This window comes from Podarcis muralis, chromosome 6 (genome assembly GCF_964188315.1).
Source record: "Podarcis muralis chromosome 6, rPodMur119.hap1.1, whole genome shotgun sequence".
Classification (NCBI taxonomy): Eukaryota; Metazoa; Chordata; class Lepidosauria; order Squamata; family Lacertidae; genus Podarcis; species Podarcis muralis.
In genome coordinates this window covers 55,945,167-55,972,732 of record NC_135660.1, presented here as the reverse complement: position 1 = coordinate 55,972,732, position 27,566 = coordinate 55,945,167, and the positions used below count along the sequence as shown (strand labels likewise).

The window sequence follows — 27,566 nt, the reverse complement described above, 5'->3', positions numbered from 1 at the left end:
TGAATTATCCAGTAATGTCTTACTTTCACTGAGTGAAAAAGAGTAGGAACTCTTCTCTGTGCTGCTACTTTTGGGGGTTCTTTTTTATTTTGTGAGAGGACAGCTTAGGTAAACTGGTCCCCAGTGCTAGCAACATTAAAATATATTATTTGTCCATTAATAGGCATCTCTAAGTTCTGTTCCTTTCTCCCTTTCCAGCCACTCTACGCCATTCACCCTCCCACTCAGTGGTCCATCTTTTCCCTCTCAGTCTCTACATTCTGTGCTATTTAGTCCTTACAGTACTGTTTCTGGGATCCCTGTGCCCCCCCCCCATTTTTTTTTGTATTTCTGCATACCTCAGAGTTCCAGCTATACACCTTACTTCTGTGTGTGTTTTGCCATTTTCACTACGTAATGGCAGGCACTCTCCCCCAAAGTCCAGAAACGGAATATACGGCAATATATTTTGGCAATTTACTGGCTAACAGACGCACAGCTTTCATCATATCCTGAAGGAGAATTTAACAGGCCAGTTGTGTGCTGTATGAACAAATCAAAACACCTGTTTGTGGTAACCTTTGGTTCTTGTGTTACATAGAATCCTTACCAGTTTCTGCCCCTTCTCCCATTTGGAACTTTCAACAGTCCAAGTTATCCTGTACCTCACTCTTAGCTGTCTACAGCTGAGGCTAGCAGGCAAAGAATCTATTGCCACCCACCCGCCCATAAAAATCTGATGCAAAAATAAATCCTTCCCCTCGCAGGTCCAACTTCATTCCACAGGGGAAGGAGGAGGGGTTTGAAAAAAAGAACAGAATAAAAATATCCTTGGCAAAGAGAAAGATGGAAAACACATTTAAGAAGCCTTGAAACATCAAAAATATCTGTGTGCAAATAGCTCCAGGAACATTAAGAAAATGTGCAGATGTTTGAACTCTCACATTGGGTGGCGAGTGTTGCCAAAAACGGATCTGATAGCACACAGAATAATCAGATCATCTTCTTTTCCTTTGCATCTGTTAATTATTGTGCTCTCAAAGGTCTTATTTATCCTCCAGTTCTACTGATGTACCCGATACAGTACTGCTCAAGTTAAGAAAATGGTTTATAAACAAGCAATCCAAACAAAACCTGAATGGAACAGATCTGAAAATCCCACCTAAATCAGCTCCATAATGATCCTATCTAGGACTATTTTCTACCATTTGTATCCATTAAATGCATTATAAATACACCTGAAGCTAGTAAATGCACCATGGACCATTTCCCCTCCCTACTTGACCACTCCCCATGGCACTGTCCCCAGAGGATGTCAATTTTAAAATAAACTGCAGGTTATGGAAGTGTAGAGATCTCTAGGTAAGTCAGTTCTACTGCTTCATAAAATTTGACAGTGCAATACAGAATGAAGAATCCTTCTAAAACAGCAGCTCTAACCATACAAAAGTGCTCAGTACAGAAGCCTAGCACAGGCCAAACAGTTCACAACAGCTTTTGTTTAGAGACAGCAGGGACAAGGGAGCAAAGGACAAAGGGCAGAGGTGGACAGGCAGTGGCCTGACTGGGAGGTTAGCGGGCCCTGCGACAGGTCAACTTCCTTACGTCAGAGTGCACTGTAAAAGTATAGCATGACTATTTAGTCATGCTCAGTCACCACAACAAACTGATGCACATTCAGACAACTAGTAATAGGTTGCAACAAACCATTTGTTCATTTGTCAGTGGCCACAGTTGGGAGAAGTATGGCTCCAAATACCAGCTGCTGGGAATCACGTGGGAAGAGCTCAAGTCCTGTTTATGGGCTCCCCATAATGTTCTAGAGCCTAATAATGACACCTACAGATCACTCAATCTAGAACACAGGTATAGTTCTCACTGAAGTAGTAAACCTATGCCTGAGCCCTTCAGCCATGACTGTTCTTCTATATACAGTGGTACCTCGGGTTAAGAACTTAATTTGTTCTGGAGGTCCGTTCTTAACCTGAAACTGTTCTTAACCTGAAGCACCACTTTAGCTAATGGGGCCTCCTGCTGCCACTGCGCCGCCGCTGCACGATTTCTGTTCTCATCCTGAAGCAAATTTCTTAACCCGAGGTAATATTTCTGGGTTAGCGGAGTCTGTAACCTGAAGCGTATGTAACCCGAGGTACCACTGCAAAAGTTTCTATCCCCCTAGATTACACAGTCCTCAAAACTCCCCATCTTCCCAACCACTGCCACAAATGGACGTGGCCGAACAAAACTGTGAGGAGTCAATATTGACTATCCTTAGGAGGTATCTACACAGAGGTTTGAAAGGGAATGAGAACTAAAAGTGCACCTACCCTGCCCTCTACAGATCACAAATACCAGTTACTTATCTGCACCTTTGATAAGTCTTCACCCACACAGCAGATGGAACAATTGTCTGGCCAGTATGAAGCATACAGTCAGGAGGACATGATGCACACTTCCATTACATATATTTTTCCAAGCACCTGCCTTTCCACTTCCCGCATGTAGTTTTGTGTTAATGAACTGTATCAACAGAGCAGGCAGCTCTTCTGTACATCTGCCACAGTGTACATTCCTCTGGGAAGAATGCCCAGCCTGGTTCCTTCCTACAGAATTCCACAGGCCCAGGATGCTGAAGCAGCTGCATGCTTTTCTCTTGAGTAATTCATGCCATATTATGAAGACATTTGTCCGAGTGCAGCTGAAGCGTGAGTAGCAACATTCATAATAGCTGGGAACATTTCTCACTCTTGATTTCTCACTTCACTTAATCAATACAGCAGGACTTGGGTAAGCCAACAGTGACATTCCCTTCTGGGGAACTTTCCCAGATGTGGTGGATGGGTCTGGAACCAGAAGCAGGCAATGAATGTGGTTTTTAGCTTTGAACAGTAGGCTAGTTTTACCTACATTCACAAGCTCCTCTCTATTCCCCCATCCAGGTAAGCGAGACAAGAAACCTCATCAGGGTTCAAGCGCACATTCAAGCCAGGCAAAAACACCCAAGGATGGTATGGCTTGAGAGGGTGGCTGTCCAGGGAAGAGTCCAAAGGGGTGGACAGAGAGGCCCAGAGGGCCACATTTCACCCCAACACTTGAGGTTCCCCATCCCTGCAATGGAGAAATGGAGGTCATATATATGCTGTAGGCTAGAATCTCTGAGGCTCTGGTCTTCCATTCTCATGGCCTTTAATGTCTGAGAAGGTGCTGATTTTGCCACACATCAGGCTCAGTAAGCAAAATTTAACGCAGTCCTAAACACATTTACTGATAAAGTTAGTTCCATGGAGTTCAATGGCACCTAGTGCCAAGGAAGTGTACACAGGAGTACAGCTTTGAGCGCCATCCATGAATCATAAATAAAGAGATATAAAAGTCTTGTTCTCAGTTAGAGCACCCCACTTCTGATTGCAGAGCTGGCCTCATAACTGACAGCTCCACACCAAAAGTTCCTGGACAGAGAAAACCAATGTCAGTAGGAGAAGGATTCTAGTCTTAGTTTTCCCTTCAGCTGCTTTTCTGTACATAGAGATTATTTTCCTAATGGAGCAACATTCAGTCACTTGAACCTCACCAGATGTGCCTAAACACAAGTTTACTACCTCAAGTTAGACAAGTGTGACAATGCCAAGAATCTGACTAAAATGGTCCGAAACGGACAATGGTCTTTCAATTTGCTGCTAAGTTTAACCAAAATGGTTCTGTTCTCCCTTTCCCAATCCACGAAGACTTGCACACTGCAGCAGCAGAAGGCATAGTCATTTGGCTCCGAAATTAGGAAACCCAACACCAGCTCTTTTGTCTTGGCGTCCAGCCACCAGAAGATAGTTCTCAGTGTGTCAGGCTATTCTTAGAAGAGTTAAACAATGTGATTAGACAGCGGCAGTCTGGTCGTGGGAGCCTGTGTTTCCTCCAAGACAATGAAAGTGAACACAAACGTGTGTGTTTCTCGGGATGAAGGTGAACAGAACTCATGACATTCCCAGAATGGCATGTGCACAAAACACTATAGAGGAAACCTTCTTCAGAAGTGCTGGGCACGGACTTTACTCTGGATCCGCCAGGAGGGAATTGTGGTTGCATGCCAAACACTTTCCCCCCTTTAAAAAATCTCAACTATCACTTGGACAGGCTTTCAAGCAGCCCCTCCCTTGCATAAGAAAGTGCTCCTCTTAAGGATACAAAAGGTGGACATAATATAAAAAGAAAACCCAGGGTGGATTCCTAAGCCCAGCTTTGTAACTGAGATGACAGGTGTGCATGCCAGTGAATGAAACGCTGGATCAGGCACCTGTGCTGCCCCACCTCCTATACTTCAGGCAGACTCTGAGCCCCTTAAATAAAACGTTTTAACGAAAACAAAAATGGGGGACTAGTGGCACTCCAGGTGTTGTTGGGCTACAACTCCCTTTGTCTCTGACTAATGGCCAAGCTGGCAGGTTTTATGGGAATTGGAGTCTGGCGATAAGGTCCTTTCCTGCCCTCCTGGATGCTACCATTTCAGCTCTTGAACTTGAACAAAGCAGCTCCTCTGCTTTACACGTGTCCTTCACTCCGAGGACAATGCCTGCATGGGCAACTGAACTCAGAGAAACCACAAGAATGGAAGGCAATCTAAAAATGTAACCTCCCCATTCTCTGGTTAAGAATTGGGTCACTTCTGCACTGATGTCTTAGGAAAGTGACCTAGAGACAAAGTGACCTCCCTTTGTGGGCTTTCTTCCAGGAAACAGAAAAACACCAGCCAGCACAGGAAGCAGGTCCCAGGCCAAGTGGTATGTGGCACAGATGTTTATTCAGTGATAGGACATGGTTAGACGTACCCAAAACAGTTACGATACAAATGATTCAGAAGGGTGGCTGCTCTAAGGATGCACTAGACTTCATTACTTTTCGCTGTAGTCAGTATTTCACTGTAGTTACTTGCAAAGACAAGTTAGAAAAACCAGACTTTTGAGGCATGTATGTAGTGCTCCTCACTGCAACACAATTACTGCATTTTAAAACTAGGTGAATGTAAACAAGCTGAGCAGAGATGTGCACAAAAGGTCACAGACCTAAAGTTAAGTCACCCATCTTTATGCCTTCAGTCACTCCTTGCAGCTCCATTACTTATGCAGTTGTTTTAGAATCACATCCACAGCTTCTGCAAGGTTGTTCACATAACCATCAGCCTTCACTTCTGGGTGGTGCTCATCACAAGGCCTGGGGAAGAGACAAAAGACAGAATGAATGGATGTCTTTCAACCAGGTGCATATACATAAATGGTGAGCAACACAGTCTCAGGATTTGTGAACCAGATTCCCCAGGGCTTTTAAAGCCATCGGTAATTCAGCCCCCAGTTCACTATGAGTTGGTGTCTATGCAACTTTATATAAACAGAATTCCATGTCATTAAACAAGGATGAATAAAAGGTTTTGAGATCTTCCAGCTCTGAAGTGAGGAATTTGTGACCCTCAATTGGACACCAATTCCCACCAGCTCTAGCCAGCATGGCCAATGGTCAGGGATGATGAGAGCCCAACAATATCCGAAGAGCCACAAGTTTCCCAAACCTGTTAGACCATTTCAATAATGAACATCCCTGTATATAATGAATACAAAAGGGGACATAATATTTATGTAGCAATGCCCCCAAATACAACCTTCATTTGCAGTTTAGTTTAGATGACTTGTTTCTGGGTCTACAACAAAGTTTGTTTAATCATGCCCTGTCAACTTCGTAGCAGTTTAGTTGTAGCCTCTTGGACTAAGGGCCAGATCTCTCATTACAGTTCCTTATTTTTTTGCTGATTCACACGCCTCTGTATCTCTTTCCCCAGATATCAGATGTATATTTTGGCTGCGGTGTCTGCAGCAAGAGTATTGGGCCTCATCCAAGATGGGAATTAGAGCTGGATGCATGTCCAGGGACACTGACTGGGTCCTGTGGGGATGTCAGGGACAGTCATGAGAACACAGTCGTGCAAATAGCTTTAGTTGTTCTCCAACTCCTCTTTTCAACCGTGTAAATGGCACAACTATATTTATTGAAGGGTATTTCCTCAATCTGTGAACAAATGTTTGCCAGAGGATGTGTGCAGGTTACAGCACCCACTTGTAATACGTGTCAGGACATGAAATATATTTCAGTTCCTGAGGTGAGAACTCCTAAGGCCTTGTTCCTCTGATCATATTTCTGAAGTCCTCTTACTTTATTGAGAGAATTAAATTCCTTACAAAGCCCCTGAGGACTATCCTTCATTGGTAATCTATAAAAATACCAGCCCACAGAAGATTAGAAATGCTGATATCAAGCTTTGCAGAAGAAGAAGAAAATGGAATGTTCCAAAGAGGATTGTTTTGAGTGTGTTTGCCAGGGAAAGATGAAGCTACATGAAGAAGTCTCCATCTTTTCTTCACTGCATTATAATGCCTGAGGTAAAAATTAGAGCCTTGTTGCCTAATTTCTCTCTGTGCTACGATCAGCCATGTATCTGTGCATTTAACAGCTTACATTCAGGTAAGAGGTTACTGTGGGAAGCAGGGACTCGTGTAATACCATAGCAGAATCATTTGAGTAAAAGAAATTCTCATTCTTCATATATTATGGAAGTTGCTGCCGCAGCATTGCTTGAGTTCCCACCTCACACAAGTAGACCGCTCAGATGGTCTGGTCAAAATAAAACCAGGGCTTCAAAACATTTAGGGTATCCTTCATAGATACAAGACCACAAGCCTGTTGTATTCAGTTGCTTCCCAACTTGTGGAAGATGAAAAAAATGGGCATGGGTGGGGTAGGGTTACTGCACTTGCCCTCAGTGACTTCTTTCATGTTGCAACTTCTCTCTTTTGTAATGCCTGAAGAGGGCTTATGTGGCACCCTAATTTTGTAATGTTTTGCAGTTTCAGGGGCTCCAGCTCTTATCCCCTTAGCTTTATTGGCCACAAAGTCTTCCTTGCTCCATACCGTGTAAAGAAACATAGATTTTATGATTTCTGTATGTGCAATTTTGTAATAGGAATATTTTTTTTAATAGAAAGAAAAGAAACACTGATGTGGAGATGCCCCCTCTACAGAATGGAAACACACACATATGCGGACACTTTGTGCATGCATCAGACACACATAGGGATCTATGTTTAGATCGGAGATGGGGAACATGTGCTGTCGGACTCCAACTCCCATCAGCCCCAGCCAGCAAAGATACTGGCCTGGCACTATGGGAGTGATAGGCAAACAACATCTGGAGGCTTATAGGTTCCCCATCCTACGTTTAGATGGAGAATGTGACTCACCATGGTGTCCCTCTGTCTTAACAGCAGTAATTTCACAGTTGGGATGTTGTAGCAAATAGTCATAACCTAATACCTTTTAACCTTGAGCTCAGAAAATTTTATTATTGTTGATACATAGGCCCATCTGGTAATCTGTTGTTTGTTTTGCAGTTTCCTTTGTAGAGCTCAAAAATAAAGTCCAGTGTGCAAAGGAATGTGTTTTCTTTCCTTTTTCTGCACATCAGGGTTTAGAGAGCTGCCAGAACCTCACCAGCAAATGACAAGAACAAATGGTTCCCATGCCAACTGATTAAAAAAAATAAATTAATTCAATGGGAAGAAAATTGTTGCTGCCATATTGAAACATTTGTTTTCGTTCACAGCGTGAGACGAATTCAAAGACATGGCTGTTTTATTTTGAATACCTTTCAGATTAAATCCCCAACACCATATTTCTTTACCAAAGTCATTTTTATACTACATACAAGCTACGCACCAAAGCCTTCTGATGTGGAAACTTGGTAGACCAGCAAATTCAAATATACGAATGGAAGAAAACATTACCCTTAAGCTGGATAATTGAAGTTGCAAGCGGGCTTCAAGAGCATAAATTGGTGAAGTACAGGAAGAGTGGGGAACCTCCAGATATTGTTGGACTCCAGGAGCCCCAGCCAGCATGCCCAATGGGTCAGCAGCATCTGGAAGGCAACCATTTCCCCATCCCTGCCATCCCATCCCTTAGGAAAGGGAACAAAGTAGGAATATTTACAAATGGAAATTACCCAGCCATAGCAACAAAATATTAGTTAGCCCACTGGTGCTCAGTTGGTGGATCATGAACATCAGCTGGTGCAGTATATTATCACTGGACATGGTAAAAAAAAATTTAAGAGATGTGGCCTCAAAGGCATATTTGAGTTAAAGGCTGGATCTGAAAGTGTTGAAGATTGCCAATTTGTCCATGTTGGGAATGGCAATAAGGGAAATATATGTTGTAATCTTTCATTCGAAAACCAAAAGCTGTGCCAAAGTTTTAAATATTGTATGTAATAATAATAATAATAATAATAATAATAATAATAATAAATCCCAGTCCACTTTATCAGCTATATCACCAGTTGGATCAAGAATGGAGTTTTGAGGTAAACCAGCTACTTTATGGCATATCAGGGAATTTTCATATACATTTATTTTCATACTGTGTAAAGTACCCAAGGCTCCCTTTATATGACCATGACAATACCATGGTAATGGCGAAGGGCAATTTTCCTCATTTACTTTTAGATTATTTTGTAATATTTGTGCTTTTTTGAGCTATTTAGCTGTCAGGGACATGCCCAGCAGAGATGAATCTCCAGAGAAGGAGGAATTGGCTGCACCTGAGTCTCCAAGAAGTAGGAAGTGGAGCAAGCAATGAGAGCAGAGGCGGGCCAGCAGGAGGCGGGGGAGGACATGGCGTATATTTGGCCTTGGGAGGGGTCAGAAGCCAGTCGAGTCAACTGACTCTGACAGTGAAGGATGAATTGTGGAAGCTTGGACTGCTGTAAGCCTGCTGTTGAGAAATAAACCTCAGCTACTTAAAGTCCCAGCATTCTGTGTCTTGTGTGGGACAAGCACTAAACCTGACACTAGCTAAAATAAAAGTAATTGTTCGTTCCATTAGAGACATTTTCAAAGGGGGCTCATATCTTCATAGTCAGGACAAAGAAGTAAACTTCATTTACAGGCTCTACATTCTTCCTAAAGCAGAATAATTTAAATTGCTAAAAGGTGCGCCTCTATTTCTTGGATAACAGCCAAAAACCTTCTGACAAACAAGTCTGCAGAAAATATCTGTGTAAATGCAACCTTGGACAAAGGGTAATTCTGACAAACAAGTCTGCAGAAAGTAACTGTAAAGGCAATCTTGGACAAAGAGAAATTCAGTTGTTAATTCTTCTGAGATAATTTGCTATATTCTGGATTCGCTAAGAATGTCATCACATGTAAAAACCCTATGGCCAGTTTGCACAATTCTATGGTAATGTCACTTTTCAACAGACTGAATAAATTTTCTTCAGGAAAACAGAAATGGGTCTGCAGGAGTTTACTTCATGAGTAAAGAATGGGGCCTTGGTTTTTTTAATGATTTGGAAGAAATATGAAGATAGGAATGCATCACACTTTCATAAGAAATATATCAAGGTAGCATACAACAGAAGAACAAAATACATTAAAGCAGCATATAACATGTCAATAAAAATGGTTGCTTAAAAAAAAATCAAATTCCAAAGGTCTGTCAGAACAGTGCAGTTTTTTAAAAAATGTCTGAAAGAAATCAGGGATGTCTCCAATCTTTCACACTGCAGGCTCATTGCCTGGCAAATACTGACTGAACATCAGGGACCGCCAAAAGTGTACCACCAGATTATCTCAGTAATATGAATATACAGGAAATATTTTGTGTGTGTTGTACTCTCATAAGGCATGCCCAGCACAGAGGTGCATGTACAATCCTACTTTGGCTATTAATGCCCTACGTAAATACAGGAAGTACAGTTCAATTTCACATGCCGTATCATGAAAGCCAATTATGTTTGTTTCAATCTGCTCTTGACATTCTAAAGTGACTGATGGGAGGGATATTATCCTGTACCACCCACAGAGTTTCCTTATCCACAAGTAAAGGTAAAGGTAAAGGGGCCCCTGACCATTAGGTCCAGTCGCGGCCGACTCTGGGGTTGCGGCGCTCATCTCACTTTCCTGGCCGGCGTACACCTTCCAGGTCATGTGGCCAGCATGACTAAGCCGCTTCTGGCGAACCAGAGCAGCGCACGGAAGCGGCATTTACCTTCCCACCAGAGCAGTACTTATTGATCTACTTGCACTTTGATGTGCTTTCGAACTGCTAGGTTGGCAGGAGCAGGGACTGAGCAACGGGAACTCACCCCGTCGCGGGGATTCGAACCGCCGACCTTCTGATCGGCAAGCCCTAGGCTCTGTGGTTTAACCCACAGCGCCACCCGCGTCCCTTCACAAGTACTTGCACATAAACTTCTTATTTTTTCATACTCCCCCCTCCCCTGTATAAATGCCCAGGTTTTACTCACTCACTCCAAGTTGGAGTCAAGGTAAGAAGCCCACTGTTCAAATGTATAAATACACAGACATCTCCTAACATTGCTGGTTTGTTGGATGTCCCTGCACTTTTAATCTGTATAAAGGTTGGGAGCAGACAGGTAAAAACAATAAAGACAGAATGCTACCAAAAGAAGGGCAGATGTATACAATGCATGCAATGGCTAATGATAGCTAGCTTTTTTGGCTGTCATGTTGATGAAGGCCCCAGAGAGCATTAGCATTAAAAGCTGATAAAAACACAGCTACTGCAGCGATAAAGGCAATATAAATAGGAATTTGTTTATGCATGGAGGGCATGGGCCAGGGTGGATCCATGTGTGTGTTAACTAGAATCTGTTAAAATCCTGGTGCATTCAAGCCACTCTTGGCAGATTTGTTATTACATTCACGTGCCTACAGAGTACATTAACACACCACATAGATGCAGTTTATGCTGGACAGACTATGCAGCTGGAAAGCAGGCTTAACTGCACAGTTTCTCCCACAAACCACCAGAAGAGCAACGCAATTTATTTCCTTCATAAATAGAGAAAGCGAAGAAATGTCAGGAAACTGCAGTCTCGAGCTCTCTTTTTCTGTTGCCATCTCCCTCCATACCCCTGGGCAAGGCAGCATGCTCACATGTAGAAGAGCCGACCAAAGACAGTAGGCTTTAACTTAAGAGACCCATGAGAAGCTTTCCTTTCTCCTGTTAACACATACAGAGCGGATCAAGCTTCCCTCTTCCTTCAGCCTGGCTTCGGCAAGACACATCCCTGCAACTCTATCTGAATCTTTCACCACACACCCGGCGACTTGAACGAGGTGGGTTGGGCTTCGAGCCACTGCACATGTGTGCTGAAGAGGGCTGTGGGAAGGGCTGGCACGAAGCCTAGTGGAGAGTATTGACTTATAACCATGTTCCAGCTCCTTTGTTGTGGCTTCCAGTTGACAGAGGACTTTTAACAACATGGCTAAATCGTTAAGAATCTGGCTCTGGTGCATCCCTGATGAACATTAAAACGTTAATAATGTTGAGATAAAGATCACTGGGGAAGGTTTCTTGCTCAACTTGCTTGTATATAAAATAAAAATGTGAAGTGTAGCATGATATTTTTTTTTTTTAAAGTCATTCTGTTGTTTGGGAGCCCAGCCAGTTTCCTGTAGCAATTGAGAACCTCAGTTATTCCAAAGCTGTCCCATGTGCTCTAGAGTAAATACACATAACTTCGCAGGGCGAGAGCAAGGTAAACAGCAAACTATCTGGTTCCTATCCTCCTGTCACATGTTAGTGTCTTTATTACTAAGGCTGCAGTCCTATGCATACTTTGGAATAAGTCCCATTGAACTCTGTGGAGCTTACTTCTGAGTAAACATGCACAGGATGAGGCTGTCCATCATGCTACTTGACTATATTTAAGTTTCAAGTCTTTTTGTCTTTTCAATGTCTGTATGTCTCCCAAGATCTGGTTGTGCATTTTAAAGAAAGAAAGAAAAGAAATAAGGTGCAATACAAAGTAAAGACAAACTGTATTTGTGGAAATAAGTCCTTGAAGAATTATTTCTAAAACGGCAGGGTTGGCAAACATGCATGCATTTGTGCATATAGAGAGAAGGGAGGGTGGAGCCTTGCCCCAAGTATTCCATTCCTGATAATGCTCATGAGCAGCCAAGGAAGGAACATTACATATAAAAGGCTGGGACAAAAATGAGGTCACAAGGAAAGAAAGAAAAACTTTAAAGCAATGAGAAAGCAGTCATTAATTAATAGTTAAGTGATCAAACATTAATTGTTATGTGATTAAACATTAATAATTTTATAGACAGTAGATTTCCAAATGCTTAGGAAGTTGTTTCTAAGATACTTCTTCTAGCCTTAAAGGGTAATATAGTCTGCCTTTCGGGAGGGAATAATTATTGCTGAAACTAATATTCAAATGGAATCACTAGCAGATTTTACAGATTTCAATCTTCTGTTTACATACATTATGTGCAATAATTGTCAGAGACCCAGGTCCCTGGGCAGGGCTTAAAGGTACATGAGGATGCCACCTTGCTGAAGTGAAACAGTTTTGTATCTGCTCAGTGACTCCCTGGGAACCACATACAATACAAAGTGGGAATTTCTTAAGCCATGTGTATTTGATGGTATTTCTTTATCATGCATCTCCACATCAGTGTGAATTTCATAGACCTTAGATCTGAGCAGATGCACAAAGAACAAGATGGGGGGGTAGAGGATTAAATGATGTGCTTGCGCATGCACAGATGTGCATGATGCATGCTATATTTGCAAACATAAAAATATTAATAATATTAATTGTTTTTAAAAAGGGTTTTAGACAATGACATGTTGCTGTCAGCCACAAGAGCCTCATGAACTGAATTGCCTTTTGTTAGCTTTTACATGGTTCTATAACCAGGAGTCCCATGCTTTCTCTACTGGCATGCTAATGTTATATATTGTTTATGGACCTGGTAGCTTCCAAATTACAGAGAAAAGCTGTTTAGTCCATTCATCCATTTTGACAGGAGAAGCTCTTGCCAGCTGCTTAGGCCAACCTTCCAAATGTGCATTTCAGAGAGGAAGATCAGAAAGTCTGCCTAGCTGGAATGAAACAAGGAAGGCTATAATACCATCTAATAGGCTTTGTCTATCCTTTGGGATGATTCCTGAAATCTGTCACTTCATCTTAAGCAACAAATTATTTGCGTTTAGGGATACGATTTTCTTATTTATTGATTTTCTCCCATTTGCCGATTCTTTTTTGTTTCTAAATCCTCTTCATACTATTCATCTAATTTGAATATGAGATCCAGTTGGGGGTAGAGATGTTGAAAACACATAAATGATAAAATCAATACATTACAGTTAGATGGGACTCTGGGCTTTGGGTGTGAATGTAACGATACTGGTGGAAATCAAAGTGTTCCCATGCTGAGTTGGCTGGGAAGACTGTAATCAGAGGATTTGTATGTCTTACATATGGGTGCACTGAGCATTGCTGTTCTTTGTGTATAGCACAGCTGTTTTCAATAAAACTGCATCTCCATTATCCCCCTCTAACGGCAAATGTTCAAATGTCAACCCCTCTTGCCAGTTTACTGAAAAAAAGCAGGGAAAGAGATTGTCACTGTGTTGTTAAAATTCAAGGGTAATATCCCTCTGTCTTCTTAGTTTTATTACCAATGAACAAGATTATTCCTGCCTTCGCCATGTGACCCTATTCAGAAAGAAAAAATTCAACAACACCAAAGAGGAACTTTCCCAGTAGGTACCCAGAAAGTATATACTTTGAAGCTTCCAGGCCTAACTCCAAACAAACAGCACCTTAAATATACCTACAGGATTAACAGATAACAGACAAAGGACACAAATAACTCACTGGACTTTAAAAAAGTTAATTTCTAGTTCTTTGCCAAGTTAGCTAGAATGCTGTAGAACTCCCAGTTCGCATTGTGGATCACAACAAGCAGACTACAGGTATGTGCATTAAATCTGCTAATGGGATGGAGATGGGGATAGAAAAGGAAGACTGTTTTGGTCATTTCATTCTAGGATACATACAATGGAGGCTGGCCCACTAGGACAAGTAGGGCACTGTCCCACCAACCTCAGACTCTAAAGTACAGACCTGTGGAAAGGATAGCAAAAATATGTAGTTTGTATAGTACATCGAACATTCAAAAGCATGATAGTAATGCCACCACCACCACCATCATAAAAGGTAAAGGTAAAGGTACCCCTGCCTGTACGGGCCAGTCTTGACAGACTCTAGGGTTGTGCGCCCATCTCACTCTATAGGCCGGGGGCCAGCGCTGTCCGGAGACACTTCCGGGTCACGTGGCCAGCGTGACATCGCTGCTCTGGCAAGCCAGAGCCGCACACGGAAACGCCGTTTACCTTCCCGCTAGTAAGCGGTCCCTATTTATCTACTTGCACCCGGGAGTGCTTTCGAACTGCTAGGTTGGCAGGCGCTGGGACCGAGCAACAGGAGCGCACCCCGCCGCGGGGATTCGAACCGCCGATCTTTCGATCGGCAAACCCTAGGTGCTGAGGCTTTTACCCACAGCGCCACCCGCGTCCCACCATCATAATCATCATCAAATGCTGATTTGAGAACCATATCCAATAATATGGCAATCCTTTTGGATTTGATGCTGGATAAAAGGGTCAACCTGGCATGGATTACAGAAACCTTGCTGGATGAATTAGGGGTCCCCGCTCTGACTCAGTTGTGCCATCACTTTTCTTCTGTGTAGTATCAATGGAAGATTAAGAGGGGTGGGTGGGTGGTTGCTTTTAAATAGAGACCAGGCTTGGCAATATTAATACACGATTATTCTGAAGACACACACTTAAAAATAGGAGAATTTCTCTCAAGGGTGCAAACATATTTGGGTGGCTGTTGTCACACACACACACACACACACACACACACACACACACACACACACTGCCAAAAAGAGAGATCTGGACTGAATAATTCAGACCAGCATTACCACACATCAGAAAATCCTAGTGTGAATCTCACCTCTGCCATGAACTCTCTAGGTGGCCATTCTGGTTCATCTGCAATATGAAGGATCATAATACTGACTTTCCCTGTGAGGAGCACAACTAGACAATGAACGCGAAACCCATGAAAACTTGAACTTGCTATACAAGTATTAAGCACAGTCATGATGAAGTTTGTTGCAACAAAGTATTCCAGCAGAAGGCTCTGAACTAACAAAAATTAAACAATTGAGACGTTCTGATTTATCACCCAAACTTTCATTGCTTTAAAACCTTTCAGAAATAAGAGGTTAAAAATGTAAGATGTGAAAAATTAAACTTGATTCTATTACTGTGGCTGGAGGGTCACACAACTTTGGCAATCTTATTATACTGCCATGTAGACACAGAATCCCCTTTCTTTCTTTTTTCTTTGCTAATGAGCAGGAATGATAGGCCAGTAAAATCTCTTCCACCCTTGCCCTCCCTTCTGCTGGTTCTCTCTCTGACCTCTTCCTCTCCTCCTTTTCATTTTTTTTAATTATAGGGCTGACTCCTGTGCATACCCAAGCTGTGCTGAGCACTTTCTTCAGTTGATCCCATTTTACACACTTCTAATGTTGCAGTAAAATTTAACTACTGACACTTCGCCACTGATGAGGATGAGATAATATGATGCCATTGCTCACTAGACAGAAAAGCTGTTCATCCAAAGACAGGTCAAGAGGAGGGGAAATATCAAAGGCTCAAAAGACAGAATGAAGCATCCAGCTGCCCATCAAATTTAAGGGAACCGGGTATCTAAATTCCCGTTCGTCAGTTTGTAACACTTCATTTAAAATGCTTTGGCATATAAGTTTCAGTGCCAAATAGCCAAAGGAAAAGTAAGACTGCAACAATCTCATAGTTGTAGAATTACTTTTGACTTACAAAAGAAATTTGGCCTGGATGCATTATCCTTACAGATGATTTGCCGGACAGGCACAGCTGAAAGCATACTCAATAGCTGGGATTTTGGTAAGAGGATGGAGTAGAAAGATGTGGTTCTGGTCAGCAGGACTAGCGGGTCACCAGCAGGGGCATCTTTAGCAGATGCGGCACTTGGGTGCAAATATCCACCCAGCGCCCCCCAATTGCCATGGATGGGGGGGCGCAAAGCTGCACACTGCCAGCCATCGGGCAGGGCGCAACTCTCCCCCATGCCACTGCGGGAGAGCAATCCCTGCAGAGTCTTGGAAGGGAAGCTGCACTCCGCCAACCATATGGCTGGCAGGTCCACAGCTTCCCTCCCAAGCCTCTGCAGGAGGAGAGCTCAGCTTCCCTCCCAAGCCTACTTGGGAGGAGAGCAATCCCCACAGAGGCTTGGGAAGGAAGCTGCACACCTGCCAGCCATATGGTTGGCGGGGTGTAGCTGGCGGGCATGCAGGAAAAGGGGAGGCCACCGACAAAGCCGTGCAGCTCCCTCACTCGCTGGGGCACCCCTGAGAGGCCGGCGCACTGGTGCAAAGCACCACTAAGCCCTATGGGAAAGACGGCTCTGGTCACTAGGTACAGTCTACTTTGGACAGGGCATCCATCGCTCCTGGAGGATCAGCAGGTCAACAGCAGGCCCTGGAACAGCTCTGCTCCTGGCCGGTCAGGAGTGCAGTTTGCCCAGCTGTGCCTGTTCCTGGGGAAAGGGGAGTCTGGCCGCAACTGCACATGCTGTAATAACACGAATATTGTTCAGGAACTTCAGCTGGACCCAAATGTGGCAGTCAGAGTTTGAGCTAGAGCCCTGCCTCCCTTTCTGCACATTGCCTCCGTTGCTATTTCATCCACAGTAGCTTCCAGTTTGTTTCTGAGCCCAGTTCCTGTCTTTGAAATGCCCTCCCCAGGAAGGTTCAACTAGTGCCAAACCTTGATGTCATCCTGGCTCCAGGCAAAGGTGTTTTTATTTGCCCAGGCTTTTCACCACCTGGTGTAATCCAGGTTTGCTTACCCATTCTGCTGAATGACACAGTTTGTTTTTAGCTTTTAGGTTTTGTTTTTGTTTTTAAATCTGTTGTTCTTTTTATAATTTTACCATATATTGTTCTGGGACTTTTTAATGAAGGTAACATAAAAAAATACTCTAAACAAATGAACAAACACATGCAAAGTGCTGGTTATATATTGACCAGGATGCTTGAAGGGATTGCTTCTCTCAAATGACCCTACCCATCCACTCAGGTCTTGAGTAAGCTGTGCTCTGTGCCCAACCACCATCAGAGGCATGGTTGACATGGCCTCTGTTGTGAGGTTGCTCCCTCTTCCGTGATATTTAGATACAAGGCTAAAATACTATTATTTCAGTCTGTTTATAGTCTTGTCTGACTCTTAAATTGACTGTGCATTATCTGCTGTGTCCTTTGGTTAACTTTCTGCAGTTTCTAGTTCACTGTGTGAACAGTTTTATAGTGATGTTACCTCTAGCCACCCTGAACATATCATTACAGGCTGGACATGAAGGACATAAATATTATAGTAAATTAAAGTGATAAAATAAATATATTGGCATAAAAACAGGCAGTGCCTCTGTAGGCCCTGTCTCCATTTTAAAGGCTGAAGCAGTGCTTATGGGCAGCATTGCATGAGTTTAGCGTTTGACATTTGGGATACTTGGGATGCCTCTGCAGGGCTGGACAAAGCCTGGAAAAGGACCTGGCATTTCTGCTATCTATTTCTCTCTATGTGTGTGTCCATAGTTGAGGTGAGGGTCAATAAGAAATGACATATCCTTCATAGTTTAAATGACAGAAGTTGTAGCCATAGTAGGAAAAAGCCCCATGGGGAAAAGACGGATTAAGAAGGCAAGCTTAACATTCCACACTAGAAAAAGTTCTCAATTTTTATTTGTTTTATCCATTATTAAGGGACTTCTAAACAAATAAAACATGGCTTCAGTCTAACCTGTCAAAATATATATTAGGCTTTTGCTCAACGGAGCACTCATATTTCAGAAACACTGGAAGATCAAAGAGCTGAATCAAGGAAAACCCACTGCTCTCTTCCACATCATTTACTATGAGCATGGTACATGAGGATTTGCTTATTGTAACAAGTGCCTAACCTGGGCTTGCAATAATTTTTCTTGCATGCTCATCTACAGCAGATACATATAAACTGTAGTGCTGATAGCATCAGTAAGGCAGGATATTTGCTTGAAAAAAAACACACAATTGAAAGTTACAAGTGTTATGCCTTTCCATACTACAGGTTTCCACAAACAATGGGTGGCTTCCACTTGTGCCCATCTGAGAGCAAAACAGACTTACACAACAGGACTCAGCTCTGCCCCTGTAGCCCCCAACATGCCCATCATATCTGCTTGGGAGCGTTGGGGGATCCGCTGGAGCAGATGGGGGCAGGGATCTGTAGGGGGAAAGGAGAAAGGGAAAATATGCTTGCATAATGTTGGCTACCACCCAATATGTGAGGTTATATTGCTTGGTCATCTGGATCTAACACTGTTATGTGGGAATCTTCTTTTACATGGGCATCCTTTTTAGATGGGCACTGCATTGCCTTTTGGACCTGGATTGTGGGATTCAGGTTCGACACAGGTGCTGTTAGCATACCAGGCTCAATAAGGGAATTATATACAAGTTCTCAGGCAGGGCTCTTAGTACATTTTGCAGCAGGACTAACCTAGGTGAACAGAAAAAGGGAGTAGTCACCAAGCAGTAGCAGCCCTTTGCTGTGGCAGTAGTGGAGGGGGAACAAGCAGGCAGAGAAAGGCAGTCTGTCTTGCCAGGAAGTGCCTATAAGCTAAAGAAATACATCTTCCAAAGGGTAATAAAGCTTTTATATTTGCAGCTACGGAACTCAAGTGTTTAACAGAGTGGGACAGATGCTGTCAGCTGTAGCTAAATTCTACACAGCTGAACAGAGACTGCAGACCATCAGGGTGCTGGCTAAGCTCTTGGTTCTCTGGTTCACTGCTTGGCTTCATCCCCAAATGGATTAAAACTAGGGATGTGCTGCTGATCATTACCAGTTAAGGATTTTTACAAGGGCTAAAATAGGCATAGGCAACATTTTCAGCATTTAGGGTCTATATGAGAAATGTACCCAGGTGCTAGGAGACACCTGGCCATTCATGTATTTGATTGTCATACAGCTTTCATCTGATATTTTTTAAAAACAATGGCAAGTGTCAATTGAGAGTTGGTGTATCTTTAGCACTTTCTTTAAAAAGAGAGAATCTTTGCATGTTTGCCTTTACTTTGAAACTGCAACCCACAAATATGCAAAAGCGTATGAGTTAGTTTTTAAGAAACTTTACTCTGAGCCCATCCCTGTACTCAAAGCTGTCCGCCCTAAGGTTGCAAAGTCCATGATATGAAGGCGTTTAAGCAGCATGTTTCCAAACACATTTTATTTTCCAAGTCTGCTCAGGGAGTCCATGGAATAATTTAAGATTAGACACTCAGCCATCCTTGGCTCTTAGTTCTACATTCAGAATACTGAAGGGTTTCTGGAAGGCAATTAAGTGCCTCCCCTCGTCCAGCTTGCAGCTTTAGTCATGGTGATTAGTAACTCACATGCTGGAATTGCAATCTGTACTGCGAGCACAGCATGTTGCAAAGTAAACTAAACCAAAATACAGAGTGACATATAATGAGATTAGAGAGATGAAAAACTCCAAGTATGTTTGTGATAATTAAAATTATAATCATAGCAACATGCCATAATATTTAAATAGTTCCTGTATGATATGGAAAACCATGGTAAAAGCAATTACATGGAAACACAGAGTGCAGGTAGCTGATGGAAACAAATGAAAAATCTGAATTTTTCCTAACGCTCTTCCCAAGTACCAGCTCCGCCATAGTCAATATGCATTGTTAACATAAGAAGAGCCTGCTGAATCAGGCCAATGGCCCATCTAGTCCAGCATCCTGATCTCACAGTGGTCACCTAGATGCCTGTGAGAAGCATGCAAGAAGGACCCGAGTGCAACAGCACTCTCCCCTTCCAGGGTTTCCCGCAACTGGCATTCAGAGGCATACTGCCCCAACAGTGGAGGCTATCTAAACTTCTTTTCAGGCTGTCCAAGTTGGTGTCATGGTCTGGTTCATGGGCGATCAAAGTCCCAGCAGGGGACGTCAGGACCGGGGGCAAGATGGCGGGGTGGGAGTAGGAATGGGGGGGCCAGAAGCCAGGAGTCAGGAAGCCAAGAGTCCGAGGGTCAGAGAGCTGGGAGTCAAGAAGCCAAGGGTCTGAGGATCAAGAAGGAAGGAGTCACAAAGTCAGGGGAGCAAGGAGTCAAGGAACCAAACGCAGCAAGACAGGAGACATGTTGCTGTGGCAGAGAGCTAAAGCAAAATGCTGACCTTATATCCTTTCCCAGCTCTTGCCACCAGGTGAAGAAGAGTTTGGATTTGATATCCCGCCTTTCACTCCCTTTAAGGAGTCTCAAAGCGGCTAACATTCTCCTTCCCTTCCTCCCCCACAACAAACACTCTGTGAGGTGAGTGGGGCTGAGAGACTTCAAAGAAGTGTGACTAGCTCAAGGTCACCCAGCAGCTGCATGTGGAGGAGTGGAGACACGAACCCGGTTCCCCAGATTACGAGACTACCGCTCTTAACCACTACACCACACTGGCTCTCACACAGGTGCTGTGAGTTACCAATCGGCCTCACCTGTGAGGCCACGCCTTGCCTCTTCAGAACAAACTTAGGAAGGCCCCAGTCCTGCAAAGTCCTATTGGCCACAGAGACTAGCTCCTACATGCACACCTGACAGTTGGCGGCCATCACTGACACTTGTGGGAGTGAATTCCATATAACTATATGTTTTGTGAGCAGGTACTTTCTTTTGTATGCCCTGAGTCCCTCGGCATTCAGCTTCTTTGAATGTCCCTGAGTTAGAGTGTTGTGATGAGAAAGGGAGAGAAACCTTTCTCTATCCGCTTTGTCAATGCCATGCATCATTTTCTATACGTACCTCCATTGTATACCTCTCTCATTGTATACCTTTTATCTAAATGGAAAAAGCTCCAACACAACCTTTCTTCATAAGGGAGTTGTTCCATCCCTTTGAGGGCGTTTTAAAAATACACATATCACAAACTGATTTGAAATTGAAGAAAATTGGGGCAGGTCTGTTCTTAACCTGAAACTGTTCTTAACCTGAAGCACCACTTTAGCTAATGGGGCCTCCCACTGCGGCCGCACCACAGGAACACGATTTCTGTTCTTATCCTGAAGCAAAGTTCTTAACCCGAGGTACTATTTCTGGGTTAGCGGAGTCTGTAACCTGAAGCGTATGTAACCTTAAGCGTATGTAACCCGAGGTACCACTGTAAACTAAAATGCCCTTCACTATATTAAGTTTTGTGTCATATGGAATAGGTTTGATTCTCATAACAAGAAATAAAAAGATCAACAACTCTATAGCTCCAGGAACGACAGGAGAATAATTTTTTTAAAAACTTTGGATGAAAAGGGATTTGGCCTAAGACAACAAGCAGTTCTTTTAAAAGAGTAATTTAGAGATGACATTGACCAGACCAATGCAACAAAAATAGATTAATGTATATGTTCCATACATTTACTCTTAAGGCATTCTAATTCTAAAAAAATCTCCAGATGACATCCCCCACTAGTGCATTTTACAAAGAACTGTTCATTCCCATGTCAAACAACTTTCAAGCTGCCCACTGCCCTGATTCCTTACAAATTACAGAGTTGAATCATCCAGCCCCCATTTTTATGTAAACAACTCTAAAAACTCTGCAGAGGGCACAATCATGGGCATCTTCTAAGGAGGCCTATGTCAAACCTAGTGAAGTCGGATGAAGCTCTGAGTAAAGAAAAATGCTGTATCTCTTGGGCCCTGCTCTGCTGTAAAACCTAACAAAATATTGTTTCAGCTTCCAAAAATATAGACTTTGAAACCCACACACCACGCAAACGTTTAAACCCCCGTGGTTTGCTGCAGTAGCAGCCGTAGCCATGCACATGGCTTTCTACAATGTCTAAGCTCATAGAAACTCTCTCAGTTTTAAAACAGTGGTGCATAGCATTTCCCTCTCATCATTTTTTTAAAATTGAAAAGCAGCTGCAGGAAGCTTTAATCTAGAGCAGAAGGAAGGGACCTTTTCTCCTTGGGTCATTTCCCCCAAGCAGTTTTAGCCTCAAGCTGGGGCGGGGGGAGGGCATGAAGACCTGCATATTCCCGCCCCCAGGATATTTGAGGAAACAATATTGAGCAGAGAAATGGTCGGCATGCATACATGAATGCCTCTAAAAACATTCCCAGAATGCCCCCGAACTTCACACCTCTAGACTATACTTGGAGTTTCCTAAACTAATTATGGACTGACAACCTTTACTGCCCGAGTATTAATCCCATGTTGAACTGGACACAGATTCTCTTTGCCACCCAGAGGAAAAAGTTGTTCTATCTATCAACAGAATGGGGTTTTAGGGGTTTTTGAATGTTTTATGTAGTTTTTATGTAGTTTTGTGGTAGTTTTTATGTAGTTTTATGTAGTTTTTCAATTTCATTGGTCTACATGGGACAATGACAATAAAGATATCGTATATCGTAATGGAAAGATCGATGCATTCCAGATCTCAGCCTTTGCTGGAAAATTATCCAGGTGAAGTGCCAAGGTTGTAGCAAATTAGGGAGATATTTATGCAAACCAAAGCACATTTTCCTTTAAGATCAGGTGGGAGACAGTTCAGCTCTCACTGAGTTACCAATTGCACTCAATTTTATTTCACACCTCTGATGCACTCCACCACCAATTTCAGGCTTAGCCAGTAAATATAATATCCTACTGTAGGGCTAGCCAATGTAGTGACTTACAAAATGCTTTGGATTCTAGCTCACATCAGCCCAGCCAGCATGGCCAACGGCAATGGGTGAAGAGAGCTGTATGCCACAAGATCTAGAGGGCACCATGTTTGCTACCTACACTCTCCTCTGAATCTGGACATAAGTTACTGGGTGAGTCTTAAGAAATGCAGCACTCACTTCTGTAAACTGTACAAACTGGCTCACCGAGTGAGGGTCAAACATTATTCCCATGGCCAATCTGGCCACTTTTATTTCCAGATGCTGTTGTTAACCTTCAAAGCAGGTGTCAGGACACCTAGGTCCAGGGGTTAAATAGGGCCATTGTAACCTCTCTAGGGCCTCACCCCTCATCATCCCTGCTTTGCATCCTCCTCAAGTACCTTTGCCTTGCTGGAATGTATTCTTAAAAGTGGTATAACATCTCTTATGCATTTGTATGGATGAAAGCTCCAGTTCCAGCCTGAAGCGGTATAGTCTAGACACAGGTCTATTATCTCAGTGGGAAGACCAACTTACCACATTGGAAATGGGGACAGAGAAGTCCAATGCCTTATTTTCACAACAGAGAATTTACAAAAGTAAGCAAGCCATAAAGGAGAACAGCTCTCACACCTAACTTTACAAATTCAGCAAGGAGATTAAAATTCGGAAGAAACATACTTTACAAAAGACCATGGAAGACCATTTGACTTGCCGCAAAGTGTAGCGAGTTCTTTTGACCGGCCCCACATGGGGTGAATGAAATTTTTCATCCAGTCGGGAGAAAGATGCAACATCAATTCCCATTCCACACATTTCCCCATCCATGTATGTTCAATAAGCGTAAAGAAGGCTGCCCGTTGTGGTAATTGCCTGGGTGATATGGGTACTTAATATGCCAGTGCTGCATTATCAGTCAGGGCTTGCCGACAACTGGCATGGGAATTAACTTAAGTCATTCAAGCAACCCAAATCATTCTGAGTAAATCTAATGGAGATGTCCCAATCTGGCATCTCAAGCAGTCCATTTATCACTCCTTGTGTCATTTATCCCTTATTATTCCTGCACTGATCTTTACAGGTGTGTAGTGAAAATGCATAAAGAGCAGCACAGGAACAAGGGTGGAGAAATGACATATGATACCAACGATAATAAGGAAAAACAAAGCATTACAAGGAGCAATGTTGCAGATTATTCTAAGGGAAAGGCTGCCAAAAAGATGAGTCTATAAGTCTGTGCAGTGCTGTCTCTACTTTCCCTCCAGCAAGACTAAATGCGAGGAATGGAATGAGAGCATGCAGGACAGCCATCTATTCAGATCACTATGTGAGTTCCTAGTTGAGATTTTTGACATAACCTGTCAGTGTTCAAGTTCTCTTCTACTCTTCCCTCAAATTCCGAGTTCAGGGGATTTATGGGTTCGCAGTGTAGGTGATAAAAAGTGGATGTCACGAGAGCCAAGAAAGCTTGCAAAACAATAGACCTGACTGATGAAATCTGGGTGGGTGTGAAGGCAAGAAATGTTTTCCTGAGGAAGAGAGAAACTAGGTATGCAAGGCCACTGAAAACAATGCCCCGTTGGTGCCAAAAGGTCCAATACCAGCCTTGTACCGGTGGAGGAAATTCCAGGTGGAAAAACCACACAGCAGTCTTTGGCGTGGCAAAACCTGTGCCTTTGTCACAGCTGTCACAGAAGTCAGTAAGTTCAGGCAGTTAATGGATTATGTCAGCCAGCAAACAGAAACTGTGAGTCACTGGGCAACATCCATCAACTAACCCATTGGAAGCTCAGCATCATAAATGTGCGTAGGAATTAAACAGAAGGTAAGAGAAGATTTGACAAGTTTTTACAATGTTAACAGAAATAGAAGCTGCCTTGAAACATTCTGCATGAGCCAGAATTCAGAGGTGGAACCTTTTCTGGAACAAGCAAAGTCTGGACTATGGCCCTTGAGGAATGCACTTTGTCACAATGCACAATTTTGTATTTGGTTAACTACACCAAATCCATCCACAATAGGGTTTCCGGTTCTGGTCTGCTTCCAAAGCTAGTCCTTCTCCAAGTAGACTCACTGAAGTTAATGGACATGACTTACCTAGGCCTGTTAATTTTAATAGGTTTACTCTGAGTAGAATTTAGTTGTCTACAATCCAAAGGCTGCATTACCTTCTCTACATAGCACGGTGTTTTTACAGAAAATAGGACAGAGCAAGGCAACTGTGACTCACTTGCTATGTATGCAGTGCTATTTTAGCTGTTACCAAGTGGACTGTTTGCCCTATTGCCTCTAAAGTTGCTCCACTGAATTGGGCTAACAGATGGGAGATGTCCAGAGTGATATAAACTGGCTACAGTACAAAGAATAAGCAACACATCCAATTACTCCTCTAATGTCTTGATACGGTCCTCTGGTTATCTCTAGACTGATCAAGGAATAGGAGGAACAAGCAGAGAATTAGGCTGAATAATTTCTGATACCTTGTTTTGTTAAATGCAATTTTAAATTTTATTTATTTTGCTTCCTTTCTTCTCCAAACTCTTTAATTACTTAAATTGGACAGTGAGCTCACCAGGAAACAGGAATGTGCACGGGTTCTGGGTTTATTGGAGGGTGTGTGTGTGCAGGTTTGACCTATCTTTAATGAAATACAGTAGACTATAAATAAAACAATACTGAAGTGGAGAGAGTGCATTAATTTGCATTGTAAAACACAATTGGTTTTGACATTGCATGGAAGATAGGGCAAGCTTGTTTTCTGCAGCTCCAGGTGGTAGGACCTGAACCAATGGATTCAAATGGCAAGAATTCCAACTAAACTTTATGAAGACCTTTCTGAAAAGCTGTTTGACAGTGGAACAGACTATATTGGAAGGTGGTGGACTCTCCTTCATTGGAGGTTTCTCAACAGGTTGAATGGCCATCTGTCAGGGATTCTGTAAATGTGATTGCCTTCCAACTCTACAACTCTTATTATCTGATTCTATGGATTTCTTATGAGTTTTGGAACCAGAGTGGCAAGGATGTTGTTCTTGAACTGACCTTGAATTATACCATTTAAAGCAGACCATATTGTGGGTAATTCCTGACATTTCTCTTAATTATATGAAAAGCAGGAGCAGGGCATTTGCTGCAGAAAGGGTAAGCGGTATAAGGAGGGGGAAAGCATATGTTCCTAAGACTGTTCCCCACTTTTTCAAAAAAAAAAATACAACAACAGTAAATTGAGAAGTAGCAATATGACCTCACTGCCTGGCCCTTTGAATGCTTTGCACTGTGCTCAGCTTCACTTCTGAGAACAAAACCCATTATGTTAAAACACACAAACAAATAAATAAACTCAGTTGTTATTATATCTGAGATTTTACTTGTTGATAGGGGTACTTGTTGAAACTTGGGGTACCCTCCAGTCCTATAATTCTATGATTCATGGTACAGAGCTGCAGCACTTATTTCTTCCCCAATTTTATTTCATTAAAAACACACACAAAGAACTGAACAAATTTGGTATATGTGTGTATAATCTCAAAACAATTTAAATAGCTTAAAACAATAATTCAAGATATAACAAGAGGACTTCCGGGGAGGAATGATGGCAGACTAGTTATTGACGGTCGGCAAAGATAATTATGTCGTGACTGAAGATAAAGATATATATATTGCTTACTAAAACTTTCTTTTGAGTTAAGGTAGGTCAGGGATCAACCTTACCTGCTCGGAAGAAGGCATTCATCACAACAGAGACAAGGAAGTTTTTGGTTGCGGAGGAATATATTGAGCAAGTTACCTTCATTGGGCCCATGCACCTCCTTCTTTTAATTATTTTTGAGACTAGAAGCAAGTACAAATTGGATTTTTTATCTGCCAGTTAATTAGCACTCAGAAAACTAATGGACTGCTGGAGGACGAAAAAGCACCAATTAATAGGCTAAAAATAAACCAAAAGGCTTATCTCAATTACTGGTAACTACAAAATATTGCATTATCCTAGAGGCTCAAGGCATGTTAAAGCTCTCTCTCCCCCTCCCCCTCTGCCTCTCTCTCTGTACACTCTGAAGCACCTGCTATGTGATGCCTTTAAAACCACTCATTTGGGAAAGGGACAGTTCTGAATCGCTCAATTCTGTAAACTAGACTAGCTTTACTGCAATTCTTTGAAGACTCAAATTGGTTACTGCGATGTGAAGCACAAAGGTGAACTGTTAAGAACCCACTATTAAGGAAGATAGGAAGCTGCCTTATACCAAGTCTGACCATTGGCCCATTTAGCATTCAGGATTGCCTACAGCAGGTATGAGGAACCTGCAGCCCTTCTGATGTTGCTGAATTACACCTCCCATCATCCCTGGTCATGGACTATGCTGGTTAGAGCCAATGAGATTTGGAGTCCAACAACTTCGGAAGGGCCATAGGTACTCTATCTCATTCTACACTGACTGGCAGTGGCTCTCCAGGATTTCAGACAGCTGTTTCTCCCAGTCCGACCTTGAGATACAGGAGATTGAATCTGGGACTTTCTGCATGCAAAGATGATGCTCTGACTTACAGCCCATTGACTTACAGCCCATCTTAAAGTCAGCTTGGTCTCCGATGTAAGGCCAGGCCAGAAATTTGTTGTTATTAATTTGCATTAATTTCACATTTTTGTGCTAGTGTTTCGTTGCTCTCCATTTCGGAGCTATTCTGGGCTCACCTCAGGGCTACACAACAAGACCCTTCTGAAAAATCTGTCTTATTTTCTTGAACAACTTGCTATCAACTGCAAATATTCATTCGCCACTACTTTCTTTCTCATTTCTAGGTCATTAGTGCATTTTAAAGAAGGAACAGATCCTTGGAGAATCCCACTATTTAGTTATTTCCACTGTACAGACTGCCCATTTATGCTTACCATCTGTTGCCTAATCTCTTAACCAGCTGC

At 42.7% G+C, this 27,566-nt stretch overlaps 1 protein-coding gene across 3 annotated transcripts in view; it reads right to left on the bottom strand.

Moving 5' to 3' along the window:
* Nucleotides 1-4,752: 4,752 nt before the first annotated feature.
* The window catches only part of LHPP (phospholysine phosphohistidine inorganic pyrophosphate phosphatase), a 108,482-nt gene continuing 85,668 nt past the window's right edge, over nucleotides 4,753-27,566 (bottom strand). For 2 of the 3 annotated variants that reach the window (XR_013393216.1, XM_028730004.2), the window contains one exon: nucleotides 4,753-5,181. Coding sequence is in view for 2 of the 3 variants with exons in the window: in XM_028730004.2 (XP_028585837.2) it covers nucleotides 5,085-5,181 (97 nt within the window). In the remaining variant the exon portion in view is untranslated. Of the gene's footprint in view, nucleotides 5,182-18,128; nucleotides 18,226-27,566 lie in introns of all 3 variants that reach the window. The other variant, XM_028730003.2, reaches the window with a different exon arrangement.